Raw genomic sequence first — 18,521 nt, forward strand, 5'->3', positions numbered from 1 at the left:
CGAAGAGTATTACCCATGGAGTCCAGTAGAGGCCTGTGCATTGCATTTATCTGCAATATTAGCAGTTTGGTATATATATAGGATTTCCCATATATTCATTTCTTTGTGGTGGCCCGCCACAATATCAACATTGACCACCACATATTGATTTTCTATTTATTTTTTTTAACCATTTAAAATGGGTAAAATCTTATTTCATAGTAGAGCTGCATTAGGGGTGTGCCCGAATACAAATACAACCTATCCCATCCCAACCCTCATGATCCTGGACAAGGCTGGGAGAAGACTGAAGAGGGTAGTTTGGAACCAGTGTGGTCTTGTGGCCCTATCCTCCCCTCTTCCCTCATTGACTTACTAGAGAAAACTGCTGAGGAGGTGGAAGAGAGTGAAGAAGAGGAAGAGGAGCAAGAGATTGACTATGAAGAGCTTCTTAATGATGACAACTAAATATAGCACAGCACGATGAAAAAGTAGCATTGCTTAGCACCTCTGTCGCTTGTTCTGTCATGAAAGATTATACTAGGAGTGGAACACCTTCCTTTTATTTACTTGACTTATTTAACTCAAATTTTGTTATTTTTACCTACTCACTGTCAATTTTAGCTGACTCCAGAGTTTGTGTGGACCGTATACTTTGGTATACATGTAGACATTGTATTTTGCAAGATTTTGAGTGTAAATTATACAGAATTTTTTCTTATTTTTTGATTTTTAATGTACCAAACTTATTAAAATCATTATAATAACCATCTCAATCAATTCCTCATGCCAAAATTATATAGAAAAATGGGGTCATTTGTCTCTGCATGATGTCTGGTTCAAAAGTTATGTCAATTTTCAATTTTTGTCGGAACTCCTATGTGGCCGCCAAGATGGCCGCCAAGATGGCCGCCAAACGGACCCATGGGACAATATTTCATGTTGGGAACATGAAAATTTGTTTACTAGACACCTTGAGGATTACAAAAAACTAAGTTAGAAAAATATATCAGTCGGGTGCATGGGAACCCCCCCCTTCCTACTAGACTATATTACGCTAATATTATTTATATTTCAGCCATTCGGCCCACCTCTTTGCCCATTTTTGACTGGCTGAGAGTTAGACAGCGTCACGCACCGCCAAGATGGCGACGGCTGGAGCGGCTCACTTTGAGCTTCAAAACCACTCTTCAGAAACCAACGGGTGACGTCACGGTAACTACATCCATATTTTTATACAGTCTATGATTACACCTGATTTTTTAACATGCTGCTTCTGATACCCTTTGAGGTGCGTCGTACATCCACACAGGTTGGAGTTTTGCATAACAAATCTTAAAACTATTGTATATATGGTAGAATAGACACAAGAACTCCTAACAATGTGTGTTACCTAAACTAAAGCATTTAGTCAGTTTGTAATGGTGTACAGGTTGTCCATAACATAGTTGACTAACTAACTAACTTTCCCTTAAAATATCAAAAAAGTTGTTAATACTGAATGAATGAATATTATAACTTAAACCACTGAAAACAAAATACATTTGTACGTTTTTGTTTATGCGAAATATGTACCTCTAATTAGATCATCACTCATAAGTGTAATGTAACTATAAGTGGTGTAATCGTCATTTTAGGGATCGAACAGATTTTGCGGCTTCAGGTGGGTTTTATTTGGTGGGAAATGGGCTCAAATGGCTCTTTGTATGCTGAAGGTCGCTGACCCCTGATCTAGATCATATATATTATCATGATACAATTACACTGAAAATTGGTAAATGGTTATATTATCGCTATAGAAGACAACACACAGCCTTAGTTCATGCAAAAGCTGCAACGGTGGGTCAATTAATCGATTCGTTGATGGATAGAAAATTCATTGGCAACTATTCTGATAATTCAATAAACATTTTAGTCCCTTTTTTTTAAGCAAAAATGCCAGAAAATTCCTGGCTTCAGCTTTTAAGATGTGATGATTTAATGTTTTTCTCTGTCATACATGATAGTTATCATTGTTTGTTGCATTGTTAATTATGTTTATAGACCTTTTGTCAGAGGAGGGGAGAGACTTCGGAGGCTCTATCCTGATGGTGGGGTCCCATTCACCAGGAGGAAGCACAATCACCTCATCCAGGAACTCATCGATACCAGCCAGCAGATCCTGTCTGTCCTTGGCCTTATACGCAATGTCATGGAAGACCTGGACAAAGACAGAGAGGGACGTGGCGTTCGAGTGTGAGAGAGACCTGTCAAAGCTCGCAGTGTCACCAGGCAGCGAACTGTGATATCAGATCTGCTGATTAATAGATGAGGAAGAGAGCGAGATCACACACACGCATTTGACAACAAAAACATCACAAATCCAGGTGTAAGTGCACCAATGAAGTAAAGAAGATATATTTACCCAGAGAGACAGAGATGCATTTCATAAATAAAATATGAATGCAATGCAGCATCAACTCACACACGCTGTACGTCTCTTAATTTCTTTCATGAGCTGCTGATCACTTTGAACTTTTTTTGTTTACATAAATACTAATTCATACTCTGTATTGGAAAAATATGGTAAAAACTAAAAATGTTGATACTCATAAATAAATCCTAAAAATTATTTCTTTCCCACAGGAGAACTCCAAGAATTTGAGGAAGTATTCCATATGATTTACTACAGTTTTAGCACATCTTTACTTTATTCAAAAACTGTGGAATGATCTTCAATTTTACCACAGTTTGTAAAAAAAAAAAGTTATGAAGTAAATAAGATTGTCAGCCTACAGATGGTGGACAAAATAACATTAACACTTACAGTATACTTACAGTATTATACAATCCAACAAAACTTCAAAAAAAAATCCTTTAAAATGCTATAGTATTGAATCAACTACTCATTGTCAACAAAAATCAAACTCCCTGTATTTGGCGAAGGACAGCACGGTAAGTGAGACATTTACTGTCAAAACTCAGTGAAAGTGATGTGTCAGGTTAAATGAAAGGTCTAATTTTGATGTGTGTATCAGAGACTCGCTGTCAGCATTAAAATAAAACGCAGATGAAATGTGTCTCACCTCATCTGACATCAGGGTAGCGATGGCTCTACCTATCTCATGGTACGACTTGGCTTTCCCTTTGGGTCCGAGCAGGATGAATAAAAATCTGCAAATTAAAAAAAAAAAAAAAAAAGAAAAGACAAATAAATAAACCTTTATATATTTAAAACTGCAGAGGAGACCTGGATGTTGAGATAAATAATGTTCTTGCATGGATTTATGTGCATAATGGGCAAAACTACCCAGTAAATTTTCTTTTTTTTTTCCTGAAATACAACTCTCTGTAACCATAACTGTCAGTAATGAATAATGAAATTAAGAAAAGTACACAATTTTACAGTCATACATTCTGTTAAAGTGGCTGGTTTGGTTATGTGAAGTTTGTACAGAAAGCAGCTGTGTTCTTCACAGATTTTTAAACTATATGGACACATTTACTAAAGTTAACTAAGCACGCAGACATGACGTCACTCTGTTTTGACTGCAATGCAGCTGCTGAATATACATTCCAGCCATTCAAATACCTTAGAAATGTTTCTACAAGCTTCTTTATAACAATACAACCTTAAAGGGAGTTGTTTAGCCTGAGTACGGCCATAACGGTGACGCATTAGATACGTCTACAGCACAGAGGAGTTACTAATTCATGTGTGCTGCTTGAAAAGTTGCCTCCATTGTAATAATCAAGTGTAAGAATAAAGAATAACAGAAAATAAACTTGCTCCTTTCTCCTTGGTTACCACAACACTGGACATATAACAAACAAAAGGAAACCAGTTCAGCGAAGCTACTGTGGTGTTTCTCCCTCAGTAGCCAGAACACAAACAGGAGGTGGACACATTAAAACCTGTATGATCTATTCCAATCTTTTAAAGTATTTTTCCAGAGTTTTTAGAGTAACATCTGTCATTGTTATAAAACCTTATAATGTTATGTAAGATTTTACTTAGGCAACTTTAACTCCTGACTCATGGCAACTTCTGGACTGACACCTTCTTTCTACATTGAAAATTTAGCTCCTATTTAAAAAATTCCAGGAGTTAGAACATGAATCTCAGCCACCTTGTGGGAACAGGGACTTCTGTTAAGGCTCCCAGCATCACAGCTTGCTGCAGACGAACAAATGCCACAAACGGTGCGTCTAAGAAGTCCACCTCCCCCACCAGCACGTTGGAGGCTTCGGCGTCTCTGGGCAACTTCTTCATGAACTTGTTCCTCAGCTAAAAAGTACAAAAGAGAACAGGAGGAGACGTTAAATGCTACGTTCACACCATCAACCTGCCTTGTATGACGCAGTCTGAATTAGGCGACCTATATCAAACAGGACAATCCCATTCAGCTTAAATACCAAACCAGGAGGCTCCCCTTGTATCTACATAATTAAAGATTGTCAGTCAAAATACTCTTTGTCTTCACAGACAGACCGCGAAACTGCTTCAGAGGTGTTTTAACAACTTCTGTGTCAACTCTCTTTTTGTCTGTTGTGATCTCTGGTGAGCTAACAGTGTAAATGTAATAAACCGTATAAACCCAATGAATTAAGCTCTAATGGTAGATAGAAAACAACTAAAAATGCAGAAATTTTACCTGCAGCTGTCTGATAGTATGGCAATGACGATCAAAGGACCATACCAGTGTTTTTACATGTTTTACATTATTTTAAATGTTTTTTACATTATATTGAGAATATTACTTAATATTTTTTCATGGTGGCTGCAATGTATTTCTTCTCGCTTTTTTAAAATTAATGAAACCTCGTTTTTGGTATTTTGATAATGGTGTGAAAATTTTGAAGATGGCTGCTATGCTCCAAAATAATTTCTCAACATAAAGCTGGAATCTTTGCAGAGTGCTGTAGTTTTCTAATGTGTTTGAAGTTGTCTTAATGTTTTTTGTATATTGCAGTGCTGTGTTAAAAAGATCTTTAAAAGATAATTTAAAAAGGTACTACCCACACTGTTTGGTCTGACGACAGGAACACGAGTATTTTCATGCCAAAACAGCAATGAAAACACATTTTCTGTTGTAGCTGTGGTATTTATCTTACATGTTATTATTAAAATATTATCAAGATGGTTTGATCTGTACATCAGTTTATACTCCAGATACTGCCGGAGCAGACCTTAAGACACATGGTATATCGTACCAGGTATGGTCACTGGTAAGAGAATTTTTCTGCCCTCAGAGGAGACAATTCATGACTTTAAGTGAAATTCAAACTGTTTCTTGAACACCAGCAGCCGAGCATAATGTCCAGAGAAAACACAGTTCCTCAGCACAGGTGGTGGACATCTTGATGTCATGTAAAAGGATTTGAGGTTTACATTTTTGAAACTCTTAAGGCAATATTTTTTTAAAATGCCCTTCAGTTGCTAACGACCTCTGCTCATTCATACACCTCTGGTTGAACACTCGATCGCTTGTTCTGAAGCTCCTTTCAGTTTTCTGTGGTTTCAAGGTGCTGTTATCATACCCTTCTATCACAATGCACTTCATGCCACACTCGCTTCATCAGTTGTTCCCCATGATAACAAAGGGGGCATGCTTATTATATGTGCAGCTTGAGATTGTTAATAAATCAAACTTCAAAGACAATGAATTATAACCATTTAGATAAGATAATCATGGAAAACCATTGTGTTAGATATTAACTTTGAGAACAGCAGAGATCCCACAGAAAACATTTACCAAGACGCAGCCAGTGACGTTTCACAGGACCTCTGTGTCCTGGATTATGTTTTACATCAATCTCAGTTTGGGTTTAAATTATTTTCTTCAACATCTCTTAACATATAACACGTAAGACTTGTATTTGTAGTTCAATGTTCTGAATTGGTTAATTGACCCTAAGCCAGACATTATGTCTACTGACAATATTCTTACCCTCTCTTGCATAAGACTGAGTATCAAAAAGATTTAAATGAAACACCCTGTAATCGCCTCAGCCGTCCATTCACAAGAACTACACCAAAAAGGCCACACAACCATCAATTGACTGCTATTCTGAACTTTAGAGATAAAACATCTTAAAAGCATTCAAAATGCTCCTAAACTAGTCCTACTGTAAGCACAAACAGTTTGTACAAAAGGTTCTCATTGCATTTCATCACAACCACAGATTGTTCCCCAAAAGTAATCATCACCGTGTCAGCCTAACATTTATTTTTGCCTTACAACTCATATGATGGAATGGTGCAAAAAAGGAAAACTGGTAGAACCACAGGGGTAAAAATCACTGACTAAATTTCCAAAATGTATTATTTTTATGTTGTCAAATTAGTGGGAGGATTAAATGCATTTTTAAGGATTGAGACTGTTTTCCGACCTCTTCAGAAACTCTTGTGGTTAATGTAAAAGAGACGCAGAGCCATCCAGCTAAAGCAAAGCTTTCAGAACTTAATACCTGAAAAGTTGACATTTTGGAGGTTTTTACTTACATGCTGACAGGCTCCACTGGCCCATTACACAGTAAGTAGAGTTGTTTTATTGTCTACAAGAATTGATAAAAACATCAAGGAGATTCTATAATGACCTTCATCACTTCTGCTCTACCCTATTAATATGGAAGCCAAGAACAGCTGTGCTTGAAATTATTTTTTTAATGCCATTGTCTCGAAATAATAAAGCTAGTTTTCTCCTGATAACGGGTTGATTTATCTCATTATCTTGAGAAAACAAAAGACCAATTTCTCAAGATAACGAGATAATTTATCACAAGAGAACAACTTTTTCCTTGCTGCTGGCTCATTTTGGTAAGTATGAACATGAATATTAACTGGCACTTTGCATGTCATTCCTCCATGCATTGTTCATTATGTTGAACCAATGCTACATCTATAATAGTGCACTCATAATAGTTATTACAAAATTGCTGTCAAAAAAGAGCACCCATGGAAGAAGAGATATGCACTCAGTGGTGGCACATCTCACTAACTACACTGTCCTATAGCCAGAAGTCAGACTACATAGCAGAATCTCTGATACTTAAAAAATACTTAGACTAATGGGTGCCTCCATGACAAAATAATATGCATTGTTATATTTTCATTAGCTTAAATTATTATTGATATGATAAAAGCATCTAAATTGTTAGTGGTGTAAACTGAACCATCATGATAGCCAATGGAGTAGGCTGCTTCAGCATGCATGCCACTCCTTTTCGCCGATAAACACACATAATAAGAGGAAACGACCTTTTGTTTTCTTGTGGTAACCGGTTGATTATCTTGTTACCTCGAGATAACAAAATAATTAACTTGTGATCTTGAGATAACGGCTGACCCTCAGCAGGCTTCTGGAAAGCCAGCCAATCAGAACAGAGTGGGTTCATCGGGAGGGGGGACCTTAAAGAGACAAAGCTAAGACTGCCTGTTAGAGACAGAGGCTGAACTGAGGGGCTGCATAAAGGGCCAGGATAAGATAAATAAGGAGGTTTTTTTGTACCTTGAATCATGCAATGCTAATGTAGTGGAGTCCCAGAATAAAAAATATATAGAGCTGGAAATGAGCATAATAGGTCCCCTTTAAATACAACAAGGAAAGAAAATAAATCAAAATGGAGACTGGCTATCTGTCTCCCACTCATCACCATGCCCGCCATATCCAGATCATGTAGTGGCATGATCACTGCCGTCAACCTTTCAGGGTTGATATCCCATAAACTTGTGACCTTCCACTGGCGAGATCCAAATAGATCCAATCAGAGGCTGTTGAGCCTTCTTGGCAAAGAGTTTGTCTGTCAATGATTGAGTCGAGAGGTTAAACCTGCGTAACTGTAAACCCTGACCTGTGTCCGACCACCGCTAATCCACATCACACTGCTCCTGTAAACTATAGCTGACCCTATTTGATTGTAAACTGGCATGATGCACAAATTCAATTATCTGAGATATGAAATATGATTGGTTCATTTGTTTTTTGTTTTGTTTTTTTTTTGGTTGGCACATGAAAACTTAAAACTGAGTTAATGAATGACTTTCCCCGTCTTTTACATTTGTTAACTCTTCACCTGCCTTTTCACCCTCTACAAGATCTGTTCAGACAAATGACAAAAAAATGTAATTTTCTAATATAATCTAATTTGGCAAAGTATTCCAAACAAAAAAAAACAACTTCATTTTAAACTTTTTATTTAACCTTTAGAAAAACCAAACGCCTAAGTGAGATGACATACGAGGCCAGACGGATTTTGACATTTTGGATTTTGGATATTGAACAAAAATGTCTGTACATGTAGGGCTTTATGGACAAAAAGTATTTTTTGTTATCTTTTGTCTTTTTTTTTTAATTCTAAAACTATAGAGAGCTGAGGCCAGATGTCTTAAAACTTGGACAACAAAAACTATCTGCATGGCTAGAAAACCATATTAAAATGTGCTACAAAATATTTGTATACTGTTTGTCATTTGGATAATTTGACCCTTTAAAGTCGAAACCACTACAGATGGTGAAAAACACCAATAAAATGAGACTTCAAGTAGTTTGATGGGAAAACTGAGAATAGGCAAGTCTCTGAGTCTTAGATGTCTTAAAACTTGGACAACAAAAACTATCTGCATGGCTAGAAAACCATATTAAAATGTGCTACGAAATATTTGTATACTGTTTGTCATTTGGATAATTTGACCCTTTAAAGTCGAAACCACTACAGATGGTGAAAAACACCAATAAAATGAGACTTCAAGTAGTTTGATGGGAAAACTGAGAATAGGCAAGTCTCTGAGTCTTAGATGTCTTAAAACTTGGACAACAAAAACTATCTGCATGGCTAGAAAACCATATTAAAATGTGCTACGAAATATTTGTATACTGTTTGTCATTTGGATAATTTGACCCTTTAAAGTCGAAACCACTACAGATGGTGAAAAACACCAATAAAATGAGACTTCAAGTAGTTTGATGGGAAAACTGAGAATAGGCAAGTCTCTGAGTCTTATGCATACATTATTAAACTCTTCACGAAATAGATAAGCTCATTAACTATAGAACACAGTGTAGGTCTTCTGGACAGTCCAACACTCCAATTATGCCAATGTTGTAATGCACATGAGCTTTACAGTGTTCATAATTCAGCTATGCACTTCATCTTATTCCAGTCTTTAAATGTGGATCTGCCCGGCTCATATCTCCATTTCTATCTTATCTCAATCGTTAAGCTCTAACTTTTCAAACATGAAGCCAGTGTGAGAACGATCAGTGCATGTCAGCCCACAGAGGAAACGTCTGAATGGTATTTATAGGCTGAGTGGGTGTAGAAGCGCTTCAGTTCAGGAGATGCTCTTCCTGTCTAGCTGTCTTTTTCCTACTCTATCTGTCCCACAGGAAGACTAACTGGATCGGTCTGACCTAATTCTCCTCTCACAGAGGCATGGTCTGGGATGAGAGCATATGAACCAATGGCTGCTGTGAACTGTGGTAATCTAACTATTCGACTATTAGACTCAATGGAGTTTACAGTATGATGTCTCCATTCTGAAAAAGATCAGTGCACGGAGAATAGTTGATGGGCATGTGCAGCAATTTCAGTGTAACTGGGTAAAACAGCAGCTTTCTTCAAAAGAAAGTGATTTGTAAATGAATGCGTTTTGCTGCTAATTCAATTTCAATTCAAAAGTCATAAATCCAATAAACTAAATGGGAATCGCAGAATTAATGGGAATTGTATGGTGAACAAAGTCTATTCACAAGCATTACTAAAAATATTTTGTGCATTTTATCCCAGCAGAAGTGCTGCAACATCACATCTGACCATCTATGAAGTACATACTGAAATACCTTGATCAATACAGCACTGTCCAGTCACATTCCTATAAATCTTAAATCTACAGCTCCCACTTTTTTTCTTTGATCCACTCAACAAAACTGGACTGGGAGATGTTGTTGGATATAGAGCTTCAGTCATCTGCTGCACTGTAGTAAAGCAGGCGATGCACTCTGCAGGTGGATGATGTTGTGGTATTCTTGCAGAAACAGACACTCGCATATAAGCAAGATGGATAAGATGGTGTGAACCATACAGTTACCAGAGGGCGAAGGAGAAGTAAAGATGCCGCAAATTCAGAAAATTCAGGAAATTCAATGAGAAAATGAGAAAAAAAACCTCACACTGATATCTTCTCGAGGTGTGACAGATAAAGTAATGTAGTGGAAATGGACTGGAAAAGACTGGGAGAGTACAGGAGAGTGTTTTGGTGTGTACTTTCCATTATAAATTAATCATTAATTCTATCTTTCTCACCTTGCTCGCCCTTTCTCTGTTATTCATTATACCCAAATTCTTAGTCTAACAATTGTCCTCACTGCAGTCTCCTCTTGCTCCAAAAGCTCCACACTGACCATTAAAGGAAAAGTTTATTCGGTTTTTCGACAGACTTAACAAACTGCTAAGCGGAGCAGAGATTTTACATAATCAAGCAGAATATAGTTTTACAGACTTGGCTGTAGCAGGTTCAGAGCAGCTGCAGCAGACTGAGTGATGACAGAAGAGGTTGGAACAATGTACTTTAGACAATGTTATCTCTGCTCTGAGCTCAGTCTGCTCAGACTGGTTTCTTCAGCTCTGCAGTTGATGAAGCTGCATCGGGTTGCAAAGGTGAATGTAAGCCTCGCAATGCCAGCCTTAGATTATGTAATCATGTTCTACTGCCTGGCTTGAAAGGCATTTTGTTTAGCACCTTCCAGCACTTTTAAAGTTCAGTAATTAATACAATATATATTGTATGACCAAAGCGTAAAAAGGACACGTTTTATTACTTTTGGAAAGAGCCATTTCCCTGTTTACAGTGTTTGTGCTAAGCTAAGCTAACTGGCTGCTGATGGTAGCTTCATATTTACCGCACAGATATGAGAGTGGTGTCGATCTTATCTTACTCTCAGGAAAATAAACAAATAGCATTTTTCCCAAAATGTTGTGCTACTCCAGCATTTCCCAAACCTGAGGTCATGACCCAAAGTGGGCCATGGACCTGATTTTATTTGGTCAACAATTGGCAGAGTAAAATGCATGTTATGATGGTTTTGCTATGATATGTGAATTCATTTTGCTAATTAAAATAGAAGAAGAGTGTTCTTTTTTGCTACACTGGTGTGTTCAGCTCAGATGCTGTGTGCAGGGCTCATTTTTCCTGTGCAAAGAGACTTTCAGGAGATTGACATTAGCCTGCAAATCGGAGAGGAAATAAAGTTAGCTAGCTAGTCATAAACTTGTTTATTTTGTAATGTCACTTTTCACAAGGTTCTCCCATATTTGCTTATTTACCAAACTGGCTTCGTATTGCGGCGTCAGCCAACGCCACGCGGCAATCATGCACGACATTCTGTCCCCGGCTCATGGGCTTGTCCCTAATGTGAATTAGGCAACAAAGTGCATTTATTCAACATTGTTTTTACAGTGGAAGAGGCAGTTATGTGTGGGTTACATTTGTATTAGTTAAGTGCAACTGTGTGTCAGTTTCCATGCCGCACAAAAGTCAGACATTATGTGTGTGTGTGACTAATGTAGTGGTGACGAGTGAGAGTGGTGACTTTTAATGATAATATCCTCTCTCTCATCTAGCAGGCATTCAAAGGGAACAGAGCAGCACTGAGGGCATCATACCAAGTCAGCCTCCACATTGCCAAGGTCAAGAAGCCCCATTCCATTGAAGGGCAGCTGATAAAACCATGTTTAACTATGTGTCTCTCTCTCTCTCTTGGGTGAGGAAGCCCACTCTCAAATAACACCGTTGCAACCAGAATCAAGGACATGGCGGCGGACGTTCAGAAGTCAGTTACAGCGGAAAGATTGGAACACAAAATATTTTCTCTGCAGCTAGATGAGTCTGTTGATGTTGCTGGGATTCCCCAGTTAATGGTCTTTGCCAGATACACCACTAGTAAGGAAATCAAGGAGGAGCTCCTGTTCAGTGACTGGCTGCACACAACAACAACGTGAGAGGATATTTTCAGAGTGGTGGACAGAAATTTGAAAGATCTTAAACTGGAATGGATTAACTACATTGGAATTTGCACAGATGGCGCCAGGAGCATGACTGGGTGAAGTCTGGTTTTGTGGCTCATATTCGTAGAGTGGTTCCAAATGTGAAGCTGACACATTGCATCACCCACAGAGAAGCAAAACATTACAGTGTGACCTACGAGAGGTTTTTGATATGGTTGTGAGAGTAGTGAATCAAAACACGACCATTACAATCATGGCTCCTCACAGAGCTATGCAGGGAAATAGGGGGAGAGTAGGAGCACCTGCTTTCTCACTGAGGTGAAGTGGCTCTCTAGGGGAAGAGTTCTGCAGAGAGTGTGGGAACTGAGAGAAAAGGTCATGGCCTCCTGTACCTCAAGAATAAGGATCCTAACCTTGCCAAGCATTTTGAGGAGAAGTAGTGGCTGGCAAGATTTTCCTACCTTGTGGACATTTTCAACAAGCTCAACACACTGAACACAAGCGAGAACAGCATTTTGGAGCTGGAAGATGGAATTCAAGGATTCATTGCACGCCTGGGTCTGTGGCAGTCCCAGCTGGGTGCAAGCGAACTGGCAATGTTTTATGTCCTCTCTGCCAACCAAGAGCACACGGGGGTTCCCCTGAGTGACTCTGTGAAGCAGAACATAGTTGGGCACGTCTGGCCTACAGGAGAACTTTAAACACTACTTCCCTGACTCAAAGGGATCTCAAAACCTTCAGCGGGTTAAGTATCCCCTCCAAGCTGTGCCATCACTAGAGCTGGGTCTAAGTCAGACAGACCTAGAGGCACTGGTCACACTGCAGGTCAACAAGAGTAAGATGCGGTTTGACACAATCACCCTCTCACAGCAGGTACGTAGAGTTCTCCTGCTTGGCTAAGAAAGCTGTAGATGTGTTGGTTCAGTTTGGCACCACATACTTATGTGAATCTGGGTTTTCTACTCTAGCATACCTGAAAAAACAAATACAGAAACAGACTAAATGCTCAGCAGACTAGCACTTTCAAAAACAAAGTTCAGAATAGATCTGCTGGTTGAAAACTTCAGCCAGTCACATAGCCATGTATTAATTTTTTATTCCCCTTCTAGCATGTCAGGTCAGTATCATTTCAAAATAAGTCAGTAAAAATAAATCAGAATGTTGCTCAAGGTGGTCATTAAGGTTGAGGGACGGAGGGAGGGGGTAAGAAAAGAGTTGAGGAAAGGGGTGAGAAATAGAAATGAGAGTAGAACATGTTTCTTCATTTAAAAGTGTTACAAAATTGTACATATTTTATGAGGTGGTGAGAAACTTAATATTACACTCAGCAAATTGATTATTGCTGTCATATACTTTTATAATGAAATAAGCACATTTCATATACTTTTTATATTCACTGTTTGTTGTGCTCTTTAACAGAAGTTTATAAATGTAGATTTTATGGCAATTTGTGATGTATTTTTGTAAGTCTGGTTCCCAGAGAGACGTCAGATTTATTTTTTGGGTCTCAAACCTCTGTACTACTCCTTCAACCTCATCTGAAACTGACTGAACCAACACTCCACTCACTAAGCTATAAGTAAACTTTGCTATTGATTTTCAGTTTGAAAAAACATAAGATGTACTGGAAACCCTAAATTATTCCTAAAACTCTGTTTCTGAATAATAGGCCACACAGCTGCCGGATTAAGCTTCATTTTCATCTATAACATCTAGTTTAAAATGTTGATCGGCATATGTGAAGACAACTAATTTTTGTCAAAACGTCGAGCCAGCAAGCGATGTCATGATCTCCATAGTTGATTGATTTATCTTGTACATATCTAATAGGACTAAGTTGACTTTCACAGGCTTTAATCTTGACCTTAATAGACTGAAATTATCATTACATAGTCACAATATAACTATTTATCTAAGTTCGTGAAAACATTTGCTATCTGTTTCTCGTTAACAGTGATGTGTTTTAAATTTACAGTAACTTGGCAAAGAAAGGAGCACCGCCTCTAGAAACATCAGTTTCATCATCGACAGAATAAAATGCCCAGAGTTTGACTGACAGGTGCAGTGCAGAAACACTACAGCACATTTAGAGACAAAAAAATCAAGATAACAAAAATGGATTTCCACTTTAATACCATCAAGCTGACTCACCTGGTCTTTTTCTGGCTTGTCTGAAATGTCATTCATGCTGCTGGACGTCAGGTTCCGGTGAGTTGTGGTGGGACTATCTGTTAAAAAAAAAACCCCAACCCTGAGCAGTTAGATCAGCTTCACCTTCAACAGGAGGTAAGACCCAAATGGAAAAGAGGAGACCAGTGACCCAAGAAAAGACAAGTGGCCCAGACAGTTTACTCCCCAAGCACCGCCAAAAACAAGGCAACAACGATCTTCATGCAACCCATAAAACAGACAGAAATTTTGGTCAACATTAACAGTCATCTATTATAACAGGGTGCCACTGTGTTACTACAATGTTGACTGAGCTCCAATTCAAATTAATTTATTATTCTTCAAACATCTTTCTCCAGACTAGGAATGCCAACATTAAATTTTAACAGTATGAATCCATCCTTATTTTCTGAAAATAATTGGGAATTTTACTGTAGGGGATATCTGATCGTCTTGTTGTGCGTCTTTCACATCAACGTCTTCCGCTAAGCGCTCTGATTGATGCTCTGCTGACTTTAGGTTTCAGCTCGTCAACATCAGCATCAGAGGTCCGACAGAAGAACGTGACCTCACTGCAGTCCTGAAGCTGTCAAGAGATAAGAGACGATATCCGGAGAGATGCAAAATCTCCACGAGTGCGAATTCTGATGCCACTGTGCCCTTTCATATGGATTGTCACCTCTGGTCCCTAAGTATTGTGGGTAATAACATGGTTGCCAGTATGATGCAGCCACTATAAATAAGTTTCTGTATGTAGCTGCGTGATGAAAAATGATTGATAAAAAAAATAGTTGTGTTCATAGGATGCACTACTTGAGGATTAAAAAAAAAAACCTAAAATAGTGAATATATTTAAGGGATCTTGTTCTGACTACAGCTGTAAAATAATGGAAGAAATCCACTAAAGTAAATAAATGGAAAGTCTAAACTGACTAGGGAGGCTCTGTTGCAACTACACTATGAGAAAATGTATTTATTCAGCATCATTACTCTATAAAAGAACATAAAATTATTCTAGTGTTTTACACTACAGGTTTGTTGTGGCTACGTTCAAACTGCAGCTCATCATTTCTCAGTTCTGATTGTTTTCACCAACATCTGATGTTTTTCTGCTCTTTCTTAACAGCAGAAAGAGGCACAAAGTCATTTTCCGATTCCCCTGCAGACAGTAAGATAACACCAATAATATAATTTCAGTGTCTCGATAGATTGGTTGAGCCAATGCTGTCAGTGACATAATTGAAAGAAAGCCAAATACACAAGCAACGTGGTCTTCTTCGGTTGTTGCTTCTGCACTCATGAGGTAAAAACATAGATTCAGAACTGATCGGTGGTCTGCAGTGTGAACGCAGACTGGTTCCAGTGAACTTACTAAGCCAGTCCATGCTGGTACTCCTTTGGGTCTGCAAGTCTTCCATTGAGATGCGACCCGATAGGCAAGTCACAGAGTTCTCAAGAGGACTACGGGCTTTAAAACCCCAATCCAGGGCAGCAAGAAAAAAAAGGAGGGAAAAAGAGATGGAAAGGAGAGACGACACAGGAGAGTTGATAGACAAGCCCACTGAGCCAAAGCAAGTTATGTGTTAAGCAGGACAAAATCAATTAGATGTTAAAAAGATTTGTATATGATTGTTCTGTATTTTTTAACAAGCTGTGGAGGGTAAGAACGAGGCATGAAGAGTAGTTTCATTAAAATCACACCATGGGTCATTGAACAGAGAAGGGTTATAATGTATTTTAATAGATCTTATGATGTACTTTATCCTCACAAAGTTATAATTAATTAATGATTATCAGTCACGCTCTTTATCTCAGTACTGTGATCTCGATAAGAGGCTTTCATGTGGTGAATTTCCATCTGACCACTGCAACAAAGCAGGATCACGAACAGAGGGAGCTTTTTTCTTTTGATACTCATGAACCCTGATTTATTAATATGATAGCAGGTAATAAACTACTTCACTTTCCAAAGACCCATGGCTGACAACAGATGAATTACAATGTCAAAACAGTGAAACATCTAGTTACTCGATGTGACAGAATCAAAGCAATCATACATTTGTTATTAAAGTCTATTAGACATCAGTGTGCGGTAGGGCTGTCGCTTTTTTTCTCATGTTGGTAATGACTTCAAATCTTCCAAACAAAAAAGGATTGATTTAAAATGCTGTTTGCTGCTGCTTTGAGGTTTGATTAGAGGGATATATTCATTACAGCTTTCAGATAAATTAGCCTGAACGTCACTCAGCTGAGTTGTTCATTTCAAGGATTTTATAACAAATACATTTTTATTGAGACTGATATGCAGAATGTACTAGAGTCATGTTTAAATTACATAAAAACTGAGTTACAAATCAATTACATAAATATGAACTATGAACTTCAGAGATTTTCACTGCTTTAAATGATAGTCTCTCATGTTCTCTATTAGTCATATCATTTCAAAACACTGGGTGAGTTTTATGATTTCCTTTGCCTTGGACTTTTCTCACCAGCGTCATAAATTCACGCACTGACTCTTCTATCTTCAGTGTTGAAAGTCAGTTTGAAATCAGCTCGACCTGCTTTTTTACAGGTGCTGACACATTTTTTCCATTGCTCAGTGGAATTTGATGCTGTTAGTAGGTTACAGTGAGTACAGTAAAAGTGCGGTGAAAGTGATAAAACCAATCGTTTTGTGATGAATTAGCAAAACACATCTACAAACTTAAAAGTTCACTAGTTGCATGAAAGGTTTAGTGAACTAATATGAAGGATTTTTTTGTGTTTCTTCTTGACATTAATTCTTTCAAAATATAGTTTTAGGGTCAAACATTCTGATAAAGTACCAATAAAAATGTATTTTAAGCATCTACTAAGCAGAAGCTGGTACTGATTCAAAACTATTTAGTGCCACATTTGTGGGTTCATGCAGAGGAGGGCAGCAGTGTGTCCCTTTTCACTCTGTGGTGTTTCTCACTGCCCTAAAAATTCAGGTCATAAACTAAGTTAGTGACAAAAAAAAATCTAAATTCAACCCAGTAATGCAGGTATGAACAGCTAAATGTTTACTGAAGATAAATAGCTGATTTTGTTTTTCTTTAAATTATTAAAAAAAAAAGAAGACTGCACCAAACTGGCATCAGTATTACCGTTTTCCTGGTTGGAAAACAGCCTACTTGCACTGGAGACCGTCTTGCCGATGTCAGCCAGAGAACGCAGGTTGGACTTCTTGGTTTGGTGACGATGTTTCCGTAGCAACGTGTACATCACCTTGTCCTTCAGGTCTGCTTTCAGCTGGCCGTTCTCTATCTGGTTGTCGGTGATCAGCTCTGAAAGAGAGAGAGAGAGAGAGAGAGAAGGAAGAAGAGGAGGAAACATGATTTCAGTCGGAGAAAAGAAAGCATCTTGCATTTAAGACATGACAAACTACATTATTACATCCAGCCACCAATGATTTTTTTTCCATTACTGTTTAATTGATAGGGTTTTTTTTCAAATATTCAATTGCTTAAAGTGTTTAGTTTATAAAAGCTGAAAAAAATAATGACAAACCCAAGTTATAAGTATCCAAATAGAAGTCTTACAAATGCATATTTTGTCCGACCAACAGTTAAAAACATAAATCTATTCAACTTAAAGTAACAAAAAAGTAAAAAAAAAAAAGTCAGTCAAGGCTCAATGTAAACATGCTGCAATTACATCATTGTTTAAACATCATTTAAACAATCATTTATCAGAATTTAGCTTATTATTTCAGCACTTCGCTACATTGTTACATGAATTCATCAAGCATTTTGAGACTAAAGAGCATTTTACTAAAGCTCTAAGGCACAATAACACTTAACTATTTATTAAAAATAAAGCAATACAAAACAAATAAATGAACTAAATAAAACTGTTTTGTGTGTTTTTCTGCTGTTCTTTCAAATCAAGTTTCCATTATGTGTCTATTTTTTCCCTCCACGCAGCAATTTATCCCACAGTCTTAATTTAGTAACAGCATCACTTAAAGCAAACAGCTAAGTCACCGCAAAAAGTCTCTTCATACTTGTAAGGAGTCAATTAGTGCCTCCCAGTCTGTAATGCTCCTGTATGAGAGTCTTTGTGGCACGATGAAATGGCTCAATCACAAGGTCTAGCCTATTTTTAAAAAAGAAGGTCAGAAGCCTGAATGCTGACAGATAGCAGCCTCGGGGAGTTTCTCTTCTTGTGGAGAGGTAGTGCTGTTAATGGCCCATCAGTCAAGTCGGCTGGCCTCAAAGCAAGAGGCCCAGCTCCGCTCGGCCTGTACAGTCCGTGCAGCACAGTCAATTACTTCGCATTAATCACTCCTAGTGGTAACTCTTCCTCCTGCTCCCTCATGCAGACAGAAACGTTGGGGTGGTGGCATGAGATAGGAGGGCAGA

At 38.1% G+C, this 18,521-nt stretch overlaps 1 protein-coding gene across 3 annotated transcripts in view; it reads right to left on the minus strand.

Moving 5' to 3' along the window:
* Nucleotides 1-18,521, minus strand: part of slc4a4a (solute carrier family 4 member 4a) — a 72,129-nt gene that overhangs the window by 23,876 nt on the left and 29,732 nt on the right. The window contains exons 7-12 of one of the 3 annotated variants that reach the window (XM_044331516.1): nucleotides 17,265-17,444; nucleotides 15,506-15,601; nucleotides 14,116-14,192; nucleotides 4,089-4,246; nucleotides 3,045-3,132; nucleotides 2,025-2,179 (exon numbers count right to left, since the gene is read on the minus strand). In XM_044331516.1, coding sequence (XP_044187451.1) covers nucleotides 2,025-2,179; nucleotides 3,045-3,132; nucleotides 4,089-4,246; nucleotides 14,116-14,192; nucleotides 15,506-15,601; nucleotides 17,265-17,444 — 754 coding nt within the window. The remainder of the gene's footprint in view (nucleotides 1-2,024; nucleotides 2,180-3,044; nucleotides 3,133-4,088; nucleotides 4,247-14,115; nucleotides 14,193-15,505; nucleotides 15,602-17,264; nucleotides 17,445-18,521) is intronic. The other 2 variants (XM_044331531.1, XM_044331524.1) reach the window with 2 other exon arrangements.

This window comes from Thunnus albacares, chromosome 2 (assembly GCF_914725855.1).
Source record: "Thunnus albacares chromosome 2, fThuAlb1.1, whole genome shotgun sequence".
In the NCBI taxonomy this organism is placed as follows: Eukaryota; Metazoa; Chordata; class Actinopteri; order Scombriformes; family Scombridae; genus Thunnus; species Thunnus albacares.